General features: G+C 44.7%; 1 protein-coding gene across 1 annotated transcript; it reads left to right on the top strand.

Annotated features, from left to right (window-relative positions):
- On the top strand, positions 1 to 13,369 carry LOC148666601 (interferon-induced very large GTPase 1-like). Its single transcript, XM_088632399.1, has 2 exons — positions 1 to 92; positions 4,894 to 13,369. The coding sequence occupies exon 2, from the start codon at positions 4,900 to 4,902 to the stop codon at positions 12,256 to 12,258; it is 7,359 nt and encodes a 2,452-aa protein (XP_088488525.1). The 5' UTR covers positions 1 to 92; positions 4,894 to 4,899; the 3' UTR covers positions 12,259 to 13,369.
- Positions 13,370 to 13,722: the final 353 nt, after the last annotated feature.

The raw sequence follows: 13,722 nt of genomic DNA on the forward strand, positions 1-13,722 counted from the left end.
TTTCAAACTGCCATCAGGTACAGTTCACGTGAGATCAGTTTCCAGCACAAACACAAGATCCAAGTCTCCGGCGAGCGGCTTCGCCTGTACAGGTAATGTTGGGGGAAATGTCGTCGTGACGAGCTATGAGGAATGAAAACGAAAGCTTCCGGTGTATAAACTCTTGAAATCAAGCTCTCGAACAAAAGCTGTATTTTGGAGGCGGGGACGGGGTGTTTCACAACAGTATCGTGCTCTGGACGCTATACAGTACACCTTCTGGGTTGAAATTAATACACTTTCGCACTCGTTCTTAAGCGCTGATGTTGGTGTGAACGCATTTCATGACGAAACACAGTTCAGAATGCTAAACTGCCGGCGTCAATCAGAGTTCTGCTTCTGTTGAGTAGCAAAATAATGTTCACCGTCATTTTTTCTCTGTTCTTGAAAAAGAAAAGACAAATCCGCCCTGCTCTTGCTTTCGAATTCGGAAGATTCCTGAGATGTAAGCCAATCAAGATCGAAATATTCGAACCGCAGACGCAAACTGCTATCCTCAAGACAGGAAACGATGTTAATGAAATTAATCGCGAACATGCTGTCAAGGCAGGGATATATATATTTTACACAGGGAGGGGATATTAAGAAGGGGGGTCTCTCTGTAAGGGCAGCACGGTATCGATTCTATACCTGTGGTGCTGTCTGTGTGGAGTTTGCATGTTCATGTGGGTTTGCTCCGGGGACTCTGGTTCCTCCCACAGTCCAATGACAGGCTGTTGGGTGAATTCGCTTCTGGGAAAACTGGCCCTGGTGTGAGTGTGTGTCCCGTCCAGGGTGTGTGTGTGTGTCCTGTGATGGACTGGTGTCCTGTCCAGGGTGTGTAAGTGTGTGTGTGTCCTGTGATGGACTGGTGTCCTGTCCAGGGTGTGTGAGTGTGTGTGTGTCCTGTGATGGACTGGTGTCCTGTCCAGGGTGTGTGTGTGTGTGTGTGTGTGTGTCCTGTGATGGACTGCTGTCCTGTCCAGGGTGTGTGAGTGTGTGTGTGTGTGTGTGTGTTTGTGTGTTTGTGTGTGTCCTGTGATGGACTGCTGTCCTGTCCAGTGTGTACCCTGCCTTGTGCCTGTTGCTTGCTGGGACAGACTCCAGCTCCCCCAGTCTTTGACCCTAGACTGGAGAGAGCAGTGGGGAGACGGGTGGATAGAAAATAATAATCACAAGGAGGTATCAACTCCTAGACATGACATATATAGAAGAGGTGCTACATATTCTGATAAACTGTATACCCATGAAAGTATTCCATAGTAATTTAAAATTAAAAAACAAAAGCTTGTCACATTCTTGCAAACCATGTGATTTTTAAGCAAAAGATTACCTACCACGACTTCTGCTTCAGTTGATTCACTGCTGACTGTTAATACACTTCGTCCAATAAGGAGCTGGTTTACAACACCAGGGTCCATCACAGGACACACTCACACACCCTGGACAGGACACCCGTCCATCACAGGACAGTCACACACACACACACACACACACCTTGAGGAAACCCACACACTTCCTGAACTGCAAGTTCTACTTTATACTTTCGTTTTAAGAGCCTTGTCCAGAGTTAAATGCGGAAACAGCGACCTGCACCATTTCAAACTGCCGTCAGGTACAGTTCACGTGAGATCAGTTTCCAGCACAAACACAAGATCCAAGTCTCCGGCGAGCGGCTTCGCCTGTCCAGGTAATGTTGGGGGAAATGGCGTCGTGACGAGCTATGAGGAATGAAAACGAAAGCTTCCGGTGTATAAACTCTTGAAATCAAGCTCTCGAACAAAAGCTGTATTTTGGAGGCGGGGACGGGGTGTTTCACAACAGTATCGTGTTCTGGACGCTATACAGTACACCTTCTGGGTTAAAATTAATACACTTTCGCACTCGTTCTTAAGCGCTGATGTTGGTGTGAACGCATTTCATGACGAAACACAGTTCAGAATGCTAAACTGCCGGCGTCAATCAGAGTTCTGCTTCTGTTGAGTAGCAAAATAATGTTCACCGTCGTTTTTTCTCTTTTCTTGAAAAAGAAAAGACACATCCGCCCTGCTCTTGCTTTCGAATTCGGAAGATTCCTGAGATGTAAGCCAATCAAGATCGAAATATTCGAACCGCAGACGCAAACTGCTATCCTCAAGACAGGAAACGATGTTAATGAAATTAATCGCGAACATGCTGTCAAGGCAGGGATATATATATATTTTACACAGGGAGGGGATTTTAAGAAGGGGGGTCTCTCTGTAGGGGCAGCACGGTATCGATTCTAAACCTGTGGTGCTGTCTGTGTGGAGTTTGCATGTTCATGTGGGTTTGCTCCGGGAACTCTGGTTCCTCCCACAGTCCAATGACAGGCTGTTGGGTGAATTCGCTTCTGGGAAAACTGGCCCTGGTGTGAGTGTGTGTCCCGTCCAGGGTGTGTGTGTGTGTCCTGTGATGGACTGGTGTCCTGTCCAGGGTGTGTAAGTGTGTGTGTGTCCTGTGATGGACTGGTGTCCTGTCCAGGGTGTGTGAGTGTGTGTGTCCTGTGATGGACTGGTGTCCTGTCCAGGGTGTGTGTGTGTGTGTGTGTGTGTGTGTGTGTGTGTGTGTGTGTGTGTGTGTGTCCTGTGATGGACTGGTGTCCTGTCCAGGGTGTGTGTGTGTGTGTGTGTGTGTGTGTGTGTGTGTGTGTGTCCTGTGATGGACTGGTGTCCTGTCCAGGGTGTGTGAGTGTGTGTGTGTGTGTGTGTGTCCTGTGATGGACTGGTGTCCTGTCCAGGGTGTGTGAGTGTGTGTGTGTGTCCTGTGATGGACTGGTGTCCTGTCCAGGGTGTGTGAGTGTGTGTGTGTCCTGTGATGGACTGGTGTCCTGTCCAGGGTGTGTGAGTGTGTGTGTGTCCTGTGATAGACTGCTGTCCTCTCCAGGGTGTGTGAGTATGTGTCCTGTGATGGACTGGTGTCCTGTCCAGGGTGTGTGTGTGTGTGTGTGTGTGTGTGTGTGTGTGTGTGTGTGTGTGTGTGTGTGTCCTTTGATGGACTGCTGTCCTGTCCAGTGTGTTCCCTGCCTTGTGCCTGTTGCTTGCTGGGACAGACTCCAGCTCCCCCAGTCTGTGACCCTGGACTGGAGAGAGCAGTGGGGAGACGGGTGCATAGAAAATAATAATCACAAGGAGGTATCAACTCCTAGACATGACATATATTGAAGAGGTGCTACATATTCTGATAAACTGTATACCCATGAAAGTATTCCATAGTAATTTAAAATTAAAAAACAAAAGCTTGTCACATTCTTGCAAACCATGTCATTTTTAAGCAAAAGATTACCTACCACGACTTCTGCATCAGTTGATTCACTGCTGACTGGTAATACACTTCGTCCAATAAGGAGCTGGTTTACAAGACATAATAATAATAATTGCTTACACTTATATAGCGCTTTTCTGGACACTCCACTCAAAGAGCTTGACAGGTCATGGGGAATCCCACTACCAACACCAGTGTGCAGCCCCACCTGGATGATGCGACGGCAGCCATAGTGCGCCAGAACGCTCCCCACACACCAGCTCTCAGTGGGGAGGAGAGCAGAGGGATGGAGCCAGTTCAGAGAGGGGGGTGATTAGGAGGCCATGATGGGTCAAGACCAGGGAGGGAATCAAGCCAGGACACTGGGGTAACACCCCTACTCTTCTCCAGAAACACCCCGGGATTGTTAATGACCACAGAGAGTCAGGACCTCGGTTTGACGTCTCATCCGAAGGACGGCGCTTGTTTACAGCCCAGTGTCCCCCGTCACTATACTGGGGCATCAGGACCCACACAGACCACAGGGTGAGAGCGCCCCCTGCTGGCCCCACTAACACCTCTCCCAGCAGCAACCTTAGTTTTTCCCAGGAGTCTCCCCTCCAGGTACTGGCCAGGCTTCCACCTGCTGGGCTCCAGTGAGGAGGGGGCTGCCAGCTGGGAGCTGCAGGGTGAGATGGCTGCTGGATATAAGACATGCTGGTAGAAGGTTTTACAGCCCTGTGTTTTTTCAGCAGGCAGTTAATTCCAGTTACACGGGGGAGGTGCATTTGAACGGAGATAGGTCCTTTACCCACACAGTGATTTTAAGACACCTAGTGAGGTAATGTGACTTTACAGCCTCCCACAAAAGTTAAACGTTTACGGCAAGATAGCTACTATAGCAGGGTAAATTGGAGATGAGCTATTGCCACTCCTACATGGATGATTCAGTGTTCTGTCAGGATAAATATTGATCTGGGAATGAATTCTGTGAACGAACAGGAAGATTTTACAGGTAAAGGGATTTTCGTTTTTGGGTTTATTCAGTTTTACCTTACGAAGGGTCTTCAAGTGATGAATTATGTTCCTAATTGGAGAGAAAAAAAAAATCCATTTATTTCCAGATATGTAGACAAGGTGTTTTTGTGGACAAAAGATAACTCTCTGCGGTTCATACCCGGGAGGCCTGTCAGTACAGCAGATTTGGCGGTCACCTAGTGTTATACGTAGTTATACTTCTTAAACAGTAAAAACATCTCTAATGATCATTTTGACAATAGATAGTTAAGTAGTGTTTAGAGCGAATACTGGAAAAAAGTATATCTTCATGATATAGGGAATTTCTACTTTATTTTACCTGATACTGCTTTTCACTAAATATTTGTCATTGACTAAATATTTATCATTATCGGTGTCATTATGACACCGTAATTCGATTGTCTGTTACTGTATTGATGCAGTGAGTCTACAAAAAATCATTTACATTTTGACCAAATAATTGTGCGATCTAAGATGGCTATTTGAAATGGGGGAAAGGAGCAGACAAGAGAAATGGGACGCGTTTTGGGGAATTTGGTCACCTTGTTGATGGACAAATGTCTCTGTTTTTTTCAGATAAGTATGGAAAGTGAAGATTTGAACAGATCGATGGACCAAAAACAGGCGGAACTTTCCAAAGAGCTTGAAAGCGTGGGCCTCGAAGCAGAGTACTGGCTACCAAAGCTACATAGTCTCCATCTTACAAACACAAACTCTTTACAGTTTGTCACGGAGGAGGAGTACGCAAAGTTAGAACTGCACGTGCGAGAAGTGTGGGAGAAAAGTGCTCTTCACAAACTTGTCAGAACTCCCGATCCAAATGTGAAATCTAGCGACCTGGCGGAAGAGCAAATGGAGAAACTGCAGGAGAAACTAGAGAAAACAAAACGGGCTCTCACTGAACTGATCAGAACGGAAAAAGAACACGGCCACACAGATCTTGAAGCAAGAGCGAAGGAGCTATGCTCATCTCTAGGGCTCCCTGTAGAGAGCTGGGGGCAGTCTCGACAGCCTCGGAAGGAACTAGAAAGCATCTTGCAGCAGCTCGCTGTTCTAGACATCACTCCCCGTAATCCTCCAGAACGTGTCTCCAGCGAGGAGGTGTTGCTGCATGCGTCTGGTGGCCTGGCTCTGGAGGGGGTATTTAAAACTGGGAAACTGGAGGACATGCTGGAGAAAAGACAGCAGCTCATTCAGGTCCCGAAACTGTTCTGCCTGAAGGGTCCGGAGCAGAGCTCCTTTTATGCACAGAGAGACTTTTCAACCCTTGAATCTCAGTCGCTTTTCCAGAAGATTGTGGAAAGGCTCGGCTTCAGCAGCAACTGCGCGGTATCTACTGGTGTCCGCGGTGTCAGCCTAGATGGCACAAGAGAAAAACGCAATTCAGAAGAATTTGGAGAGAAACGCGCGTCTTCTTGTGAGGTCTCCTACAAGTGCACTACAGTGTACAAGTACATACCCCTGGCTTCTGCCTTTATTGCTAAAGAACAGGTGAAACTATCGACTGCAGCTTTGCGTGAGCTACAGAACCTGGAAAAAATTCTGCTGAATATTAACAAAGCTCAGAAAACTTCTGAATTCACTGCCGAAGTTCGCCAGTATTTTGAAAGGTTTGGGTCCCATGTGAACCAGGGTCCTTTTCACTTTGGCGGGAGGTTCTGCTGGAAGGCAGCTGCTGAGGGCATCATGAACAACGAGCTCACAGAGGTGGAGGGAGTCATGTCTCAGGTCCTGTCCGCCTACATTGGCTTTCGGTGCAGTGTAGCTTCCTCGTTGACCGCTGAGGTCAATGCGGGGTTCCTTTCATCTGAACTGAAGGAATTCCTTTCTGGAGGGCACAGTGAAGCTCTTCTGAACAAAATCCAGCTCTCTGTGAGTAAAACTGGGGGTCCAGCTGAAACAGATAACTACCTACAGTGGAGATCTGCTCTTGTATCCAGTAACAGAACCTGGTGTGTCATCGACAGAGGAGTAACTCTCATGCCTGTTTGGGAAATCATCCTCTCCGCTCACAGAAAGGATTTTAAAGACGTCACAATGCTGAGCAACATTCTCAGGGAAGCGTACATGTCGATCACAAACTTGAGCCCCGAGACACTATGGGGTGAGAATGTGCTCTCTGCAGTCACAGACGTTAAAAATCTTCTCAGTTCCATGAGGGGCAGGCAGACGTCAGACAGTGAAGCGCGCCTGAAAGAATTACTCGAATTCAAGATTAAGTTGTATGAAAAAACGGGAAGCCATGCTATTTGGGTAGAATCATGTCTTTCTGACAAAGTCTTTCAAGATTTTTTACTTCAAGTGACTCAAGAAAACGAGCATCTTGCTCCTGCAGAAACCACAACTCTCAGGGCACTGATGTGTGATTTAATTGAGCCTTATTCGTTCCAGGTGAAAAGCTTCCCAAGTAAGGCCCAAATACTGAAATGGGCTCATCAGTCCGCTGAGAAGATCCACAAAGATGTTGTTGTTGCTGATTTGTCACATTTCATAGAAATTCTCAAGACAGCTAAAGAAGAGACCAGAGGTGAAAGATTTTCACACTGTGACCTGGAAAGTGTTCAGGAAGCAAAAATCAAAGCAACATTTACAGTCTTGCTCTCATTGAACTCATTGCTGAGAGCGCAAAGGGAGACCAATCAATACAGGGAAGAGATGCTAATCCTTTCCATCGTCAACATTTTGGGATATAGTGCAAAAGATGGTATATTTTCTCACCTTCTTGGGTGGGCGGAAATTGACTTCATTGAGGAAACACTGCTCAGTAAACATACCCAGTACATCCAGCTGAGTGCTAAGAGTGCAGATAGAGCCCTGGCTTTCTTGTGGCATTTAGCCCTTTCAATATCCTCTGACGGAGGAAAAGTTTCTTATGAAGAGAAGGGGAGACGACTGGAGTTCTTTAAAGCACACTTCAGAGAGACCCCTCCCAGTGACCTTTCTGCAATACTGGACTGTGACAGTCCACGTCAAGACTGGGAGAGAATTGAAAAAGAGCTACACTCCATCGTCTTGGGGACGGAGAAAAATGAGATACAACAGCTGGACAAAGTATTCCTGTGTACAGAGATCCGCTTCTCCGAATCCTCACAAGAAGGCAAACAGCAGCTGCAGGTGGGGGAACAAGAGGACAAGCCGAGCGTCTTGGGCACGAGAAACAAAGAGGAGAGCATTGGAACCCAGCCGTCAGGAGCAGGGGAGAAAGCACATATTTTTATGAAACTACTGGAAAGACTCGGACTCCAGAAGTTCTATTCTGTAAAACTGACAAAGCCAGATGTACTAACTGTAAACAAGTTATCATTGAGTAACACTCAGCCAACCGCAGAAGAGGAGCTGTCTTTTTATTACCTGTACAAGCTCATGATGCTGGACTACCGAGCCAGGAGTGTGCTGTGCGTCAAGGAAAAAGGGCAGCCACATCACAAGAGTGCAGAGGTCAGCTGTGATGTCGATGATTTCCTGGGTGATACAAATGTGTGTGATGATGACACAGAGGAAGAATTGCAGATCCATCCCATGGATATTCAGATGGCTGTGTTCCTTTGTGCTAGCGATTTCCTGAGGCAGTGGATGTGTATGAAACTGACCAAGTGCCAATATGCCCTGCCTCTGCTAGTACCTGACCCACGAAACGATACGACCGAATTTCCCATGTGGGCATTTCAGCAGGTTAAGAAGAGCTGGAAAAATAAAGGTGCCAATAAAGACAGTGTCAAAAGCGGACTTTTGTTCCAGGCATCTGTACCGATAGTGTCTTTCATTAGGTTTGGAATATGCCCGACATCTAAATCGAAAATCCTGAACAGCGTAATCAACAGACAGAAGCACAATGTTTTCTTCCACCGGCACTGCAAAGGCAGTACGAGGGAATGCCTTCTCACGGATGGACTGGTGGAGATTGCGTGGTACTGGCCAGGTGGAATGGAAGACGACGTTCTTAACAGCTGCGTGGCGTTCACTAATCTGCACGGCGACGCCAGCAACCACAAGGAGCAGATCGCGTTTCTGCAGGAAGTCAGTGCTGTTATCGTGGTTCTGCTTTCGGAATCCTCTTTGAATGACACCAGAAAAGAGACCCTCTCTTCTCTCCTCAAGAGCTCCACACCGGTCATCTGTCTCTTTGCAGAAAAAGAAAAGGTTGCTCACAGACCTAATCCAACTAAGGTGAAACTTGCAGTTCACAATAAGAATGAAGCCCAGTTAACAGATGAAATCATTTCTCACATCAAACATTTTCTAGGTACTAAGGATAAAAAGTGCTCTTTAAAAGCCTGCATAGAAGTAGCCAGACGACATAGCATTGTAACAGATGAAGTCAATGAGAAATGCAGAGAAGGTCATGAAATTGCCCAGAGACTTATGGATCTAATAAAGAAAGAAGACCTGGCCAATGTGAAAAGGACATTTCTACCATTACAAGGTCATCTCTGGTATGAATGGTGCAGGAAAGATAAAGAGTCTTATCGACTACAGTCTAGTGCCTTTACCAGTATTGAGCAGCAAAAGAGTAAAATCCAAGCTAAGAAAGAAGACTTACGCAAAGAACAGCTGGGCAAAGCTTTCCCTCTCAACAACCTCATGAGATCCTTCCTGGAGTGTCTCGGCTCCTCTTCACTTTCTCCGGACACTAAACTGTACATGCTGCAGTGGTTAGGAACACTCCTGGATGATCTTACCACAGATTCACTCACTAAACTTCAAGCGCTCTACCACTCAACATGGGTGGACATGAAATCGCAGCGCACCTCAAACGGAGGCGATGAAAGTCAATTGCAAAAGACAGCGGAGAATATATCTCGGGAACTCGATGCTTCAAACTTTGGCCTTCAGCATTTGTTGCGAGAAGTCAGTCAGATCTATGAAGCTTTGAAAATGTCACCAGATATGGCAGATGAAAAACAGTATCTTACTGCTCTTCCAGGGATAGGGGCTGAAATGTTGATCGCAGGATATCCTCTTGAACTGATGGATGGGGATGCTTCCTACGTCCCTCTTGGATGGATCGAAGCAGTGCTGGACAAACTGATCCATAAAGTTGGTGACAAACAGATATTTGTTCTGTCCATTCTTGGTGTTCAAAGCTCTGGCAAGTCCACATTACTGAACACTATGTTTGGTCTTCACTTTCCAGTGAGTGCAGGAAGATGCACAAGAGGAGCATTCATGCAGTTAGTGACAGTGGATCAAAAGATCAGAGATGAGTTGCAGTATGACTTTGTCCTAATAGTGGACACAGAAGGCCTTCGATCACCGGAGATTAATAATGCAACTGCACTGGCCCATGACAATGAACTCGCTACATTTATCGTTGGAATAGCTGATGCAACCCTAATTAACATCATGGGAGAGAGCTTACTGGATATGCAAGATATTCTTCAGATTTGTGTCCAGGCTTTTATGAGGATGAAGAGAGTCAGTATCACTCCAAGCTGCCTTTTTGTGCATCAAAATGTTGCAGAACCATCTGCCAGTGAAGACAATATGACAGGAAGGATGCGCCTACAGGAGACACTGGATGAAATGGCTCGCATTGCAGCCAGTGAAGAAGGGTTTGATGCTACAAGTTTTAATGACATCATTCAATTTGACGTAAGAAAGCACGTTTACTTTTTCAAAAATCTTTTTGAAGGAAACCCATCAACAGCACCTCCCAACCCAAGCTACAGCGAAAACGTCCAAGAACTGAAGAGCACAATACTCGGAATAAGAGAATGGAAGTCGGACTGTAGATTTGCTTCTATCTCAGAAATGAAATTGCGGATAGTGGCCATGTGGAATGCACTGCTAGGGGAAAACTTTGTTTTCAGCTTTCGAAACAGTTTGGAAGTCATGGTTTATAAGAGGTTAGAAGTAAATTGTGGAAATTGGACATGGCAGCTGAGAAAATGTGGTCTTGACCTGCAAAGGACACTGCGGCACCAAATCATGAGTGATCAAGTGCAAGCAGTAGACAGCTCAAGCATTAAAAAGTCATTTGAGCAGCAGGCAAAAGCCATTTCAGAAGAAACTGAAGAGTACTTTAAAAAGGAGAAATATCCACATATATTGAATCAGTGGAAAAATAACATTGATTTCAGATTACAGACAGTGAAAGAGGAGCTCATCGAGGACACCCAGAGGAGATGTAAAAAATGGGTTGCACAACATAAGTCTAGATCAGGACTGGATCAAAAGAAATCCCAGTACCTGGCAGAGCTGCTCGCAAAAAGCAGATGTCTGGCTTCTAATCTAATTAGCGAGTGTGATGAGACAATGGATAAAGAGTTTGAGAAACTCTGGGTGGAACTGATGACCAGAGTTGCCTCAAAGACCCCTGCAGAGAAAGACGTCAACATCGATGCAGCAGTGGAAAAAATCTTTTGTGAAACATTTAAAACAAAAGCAAATTCCAGACAAGTAATTACTGAGCGTCCCCAAACCTTTCAGTTTGATGAGAAAAAACACATTCATAAAAAATCCAAATATGGAATTTTTACACACTCTTTTACTCCAACAGATGAAGAAAGTGTAATCCATCTTTCAGCAAGTATATCGAAAACAATTAAACAATACATTGATGATCTGCAGGATGCGATACTGGACTTCGATGAGGGCTACATCAATGCAATATTAAATCTAATACAATCAGGGATCAAAGACTTTGAAGAACATACAAAACACTTTGCATTAACAGATAACTACAGAATCGAGTTATCTGCCCATCTTTGTGTGTTTGCAGCAGAACAGTTCAAGGTAAAGCAGGAAGCATTCAAGAAGGCAAACGACCCAATGCTGTACTTCAAAAGCAAGAGAGAGGAATATCTACAAATCTTTAAGAGTTTCTGCCAACAAAGCACAGCCCTCAACATTCTTGTTGATTTCCTTCATGGAAAACTGAAAACCGCTGTCCAGCAGGCAGTGTATGAAAAAGTTGGCATCAGAATTGCAGGCGAGATGAGGTCGACCCATCCAGCTTTCAACAGTAATAGATCCAACCTGGAAAATCACCTACTGATATACCTGGCTGAGAAGGAGAGATTTGATTTGTATGAAGAATACTTTGTTGCACCAAAGGATTGTTTTGACAGGTATATAACATACTGTGTTGAAAAATACTGTAAACACAGTGGGAGGGAGAGAATTACTGAGATCTTGACCGATAATCTCACATATCTGATAGACCGCATTATATTCACAGTTTGTAAAGTAACAGGGCTTGTTGAAGATAAGCAGGGCAATGTCTCCATGTGGCTGGATGAATTTTGTTCAGAACTGGGGAGTGACATGGACATTCCACGGAATTACTTTAGGACTATTGAGAAAGAGGACATTGACCTGCAGTGTCTGAAAGAAAAGGTATATGAATCCATCATAGTGATGCATCACACTTTATCAGAAGAAACCAAAGGTGGAGTAGACATCAACAAGTTCTGGGAAAGCCCCGATTACATTCTGTCGAAGCAGCTCAGTGGGTGCTGGGAGCAGTGCCCTCTCTGTTGCGCTGTTTGTACCAACAGTATCTCTGACCACTCTACAGATCACTGTGTCCAATTTCATCGCCCCAGGGCTGTGAATGGCTGGTTTCACCACGGCACTCAGAACTTCTCCATAGAGATCTGTACCACCTCCGTCTGCAGTGATGGGACTTTCCTGCCCAATAACGACGAATCAAGAGAAACTCCGTGGAGGAGATACAGAGAAGCAGGTCCACCCTTCAATAGATGGCACATCACCCCAGATAACTCTGCACAGATGTATTGGAAGTGGTTCATCTGTGCCTTTAAAGACAAGCTGGAGAAGCGTTATAGCAAGACCTTTCAAGGTAAAGGAGAGATACCAGAATACTGGAAAACTATTGACAAGAAATCCGCAATAGAAGAACTGAAGACATTTAACACGTATGACCACGCGGAGATAGATGCACCGGTAAAATTGTGGAGCTCTCTGGACAGTGCATAAGTTCATGTTTAAGAACAAATAGAGTAATGCTTCACGGAGCTGGTCCTCTTTTGGTGAACACTGGTATTCATGGGTGCAACACAAGCCTGAGGAAGTCAAAAATTGATTCTGTAATGCAATTACAAAAAAAGTGAAAGATTGGTATAAGAAACGTGACATGCTAGAGATAACAGTTATTGTGTAAGATTGTCGGAGAACCCATGGTCAAACTTTCAATCCCATATTTTGCCGTTTTAAACCTTGGGTATTTTAAGACAATTGTGACCTTGTGTTTTGTTTATTTTTGTCCATTTTTTATACTGCTTCATCAGATTTTCTCTAAGATTATTTGTTTGTTATATAATTTCTCATTTCATTTCTGAATGTTTCTTAGGTATTTAGCCATATTCACTGGGTTGTTAGATTATTTTGTCTGTTTTCCAGTTATTTTGTCTCCAGTCAGATTGGGTGGGTGCACAACACACAGTGTCGATGTCACTTCCTGTGCTGAAGCACACCTGTCTTAAAGCCTCATGGCCCGGTGTCTGGTTGCGATTGGTGGACTTGGATCACATGACGTGGGCCTCATAAACCCGGCAGTGCTTCACTCCAGAGACAGAAGAGGAGGGAAACAGTGGAAACAGCCAGGGGACATCGATGGTACATTGTACTGAAAAATGGACCAATTCCATAGAAATTGGGTATTTAAGCAACATCAGAGATTAACTCGCATTTTGCATGAAGTTTATTTCTCCATTTTCAAAACAGATCTTAACAATTCTTTAATAGCATATCTTAGTTACAAGGCTCTATAATCCAATGATATTTTATATACTGCTGCATGTTTACTCAGAGCAAGACTTTAGTATAAAAATTCTTTAGCCTTAAGACTAGCTTTATAATAGATGACTGAGTTATTTTCCATGCTATCTGATGCCTGCAGTTTGCTATTTGATGCTGTTGTGTGAATTACTGTTCAGTTGTAACTTTTATAGTTCATCCATCTGTTTTCGAAGCATTTTTTCCAATTCAGGGCTGTAGGCGCCAAACGCTTATTTGGTTTTGATGATCTGATTTGTTTCTTATGATTGTATTGAATTTAAAGGAAGTAAAGGTTGTTTATAGAATTAAAGTGCGTCTGTCTGTTGATTTTTTTATTTAAAGAGATGCTAGGTTACGTTTTGGCTCGGAAGATTCCACCGGAAAATGGGATCTGCTCTCCCAAAACCTTACCGCCCGTTCTTCCTTCCGCACCTGACAGGCTCTGGGAGAGAGATTTCAAGAGGGCACAGCCAACATTTCAGTCTTTATTATGCTTTTCATATTCTTATGATCACAGTTATTATTGTCATTACAAAGTCAGAATCTTCAGAATCCGAATACATCTTTTTTAAGAGCAGGAGTTGCAAAAGTCACACTGGCAGAGATGAAATAACACGGATGAGATTGCTGTCTGGATTTAACTGCTGTCTTGATCAGGGTGCT

Source organism: Lepisosteus platostomus, chromosome 5 (assembly GCF_059453375.1).
Source record: "Lepisosteus platostomus isolate fLepPlt1 chromosome 5, fLepPlt1.hap1, whole genome shotgun sequence".
Classification (NCBI taxonomy): Eukaryota; Metazoa; Chordata; class Actinopteri; order Semionotiformes; family Lepisosteidae; genus Lepisosteus; species Lepisosteus platostomus.

Excerpts from the sequence above, each read along its gene's own strand:
- LOC148666601 (XM_088632399.1), top strand. The coding sequence starts at position 4,900 with ATGGAAAGTGAAGATTTGAACAGATCGATGGACCAAAAACAGGCGGAA.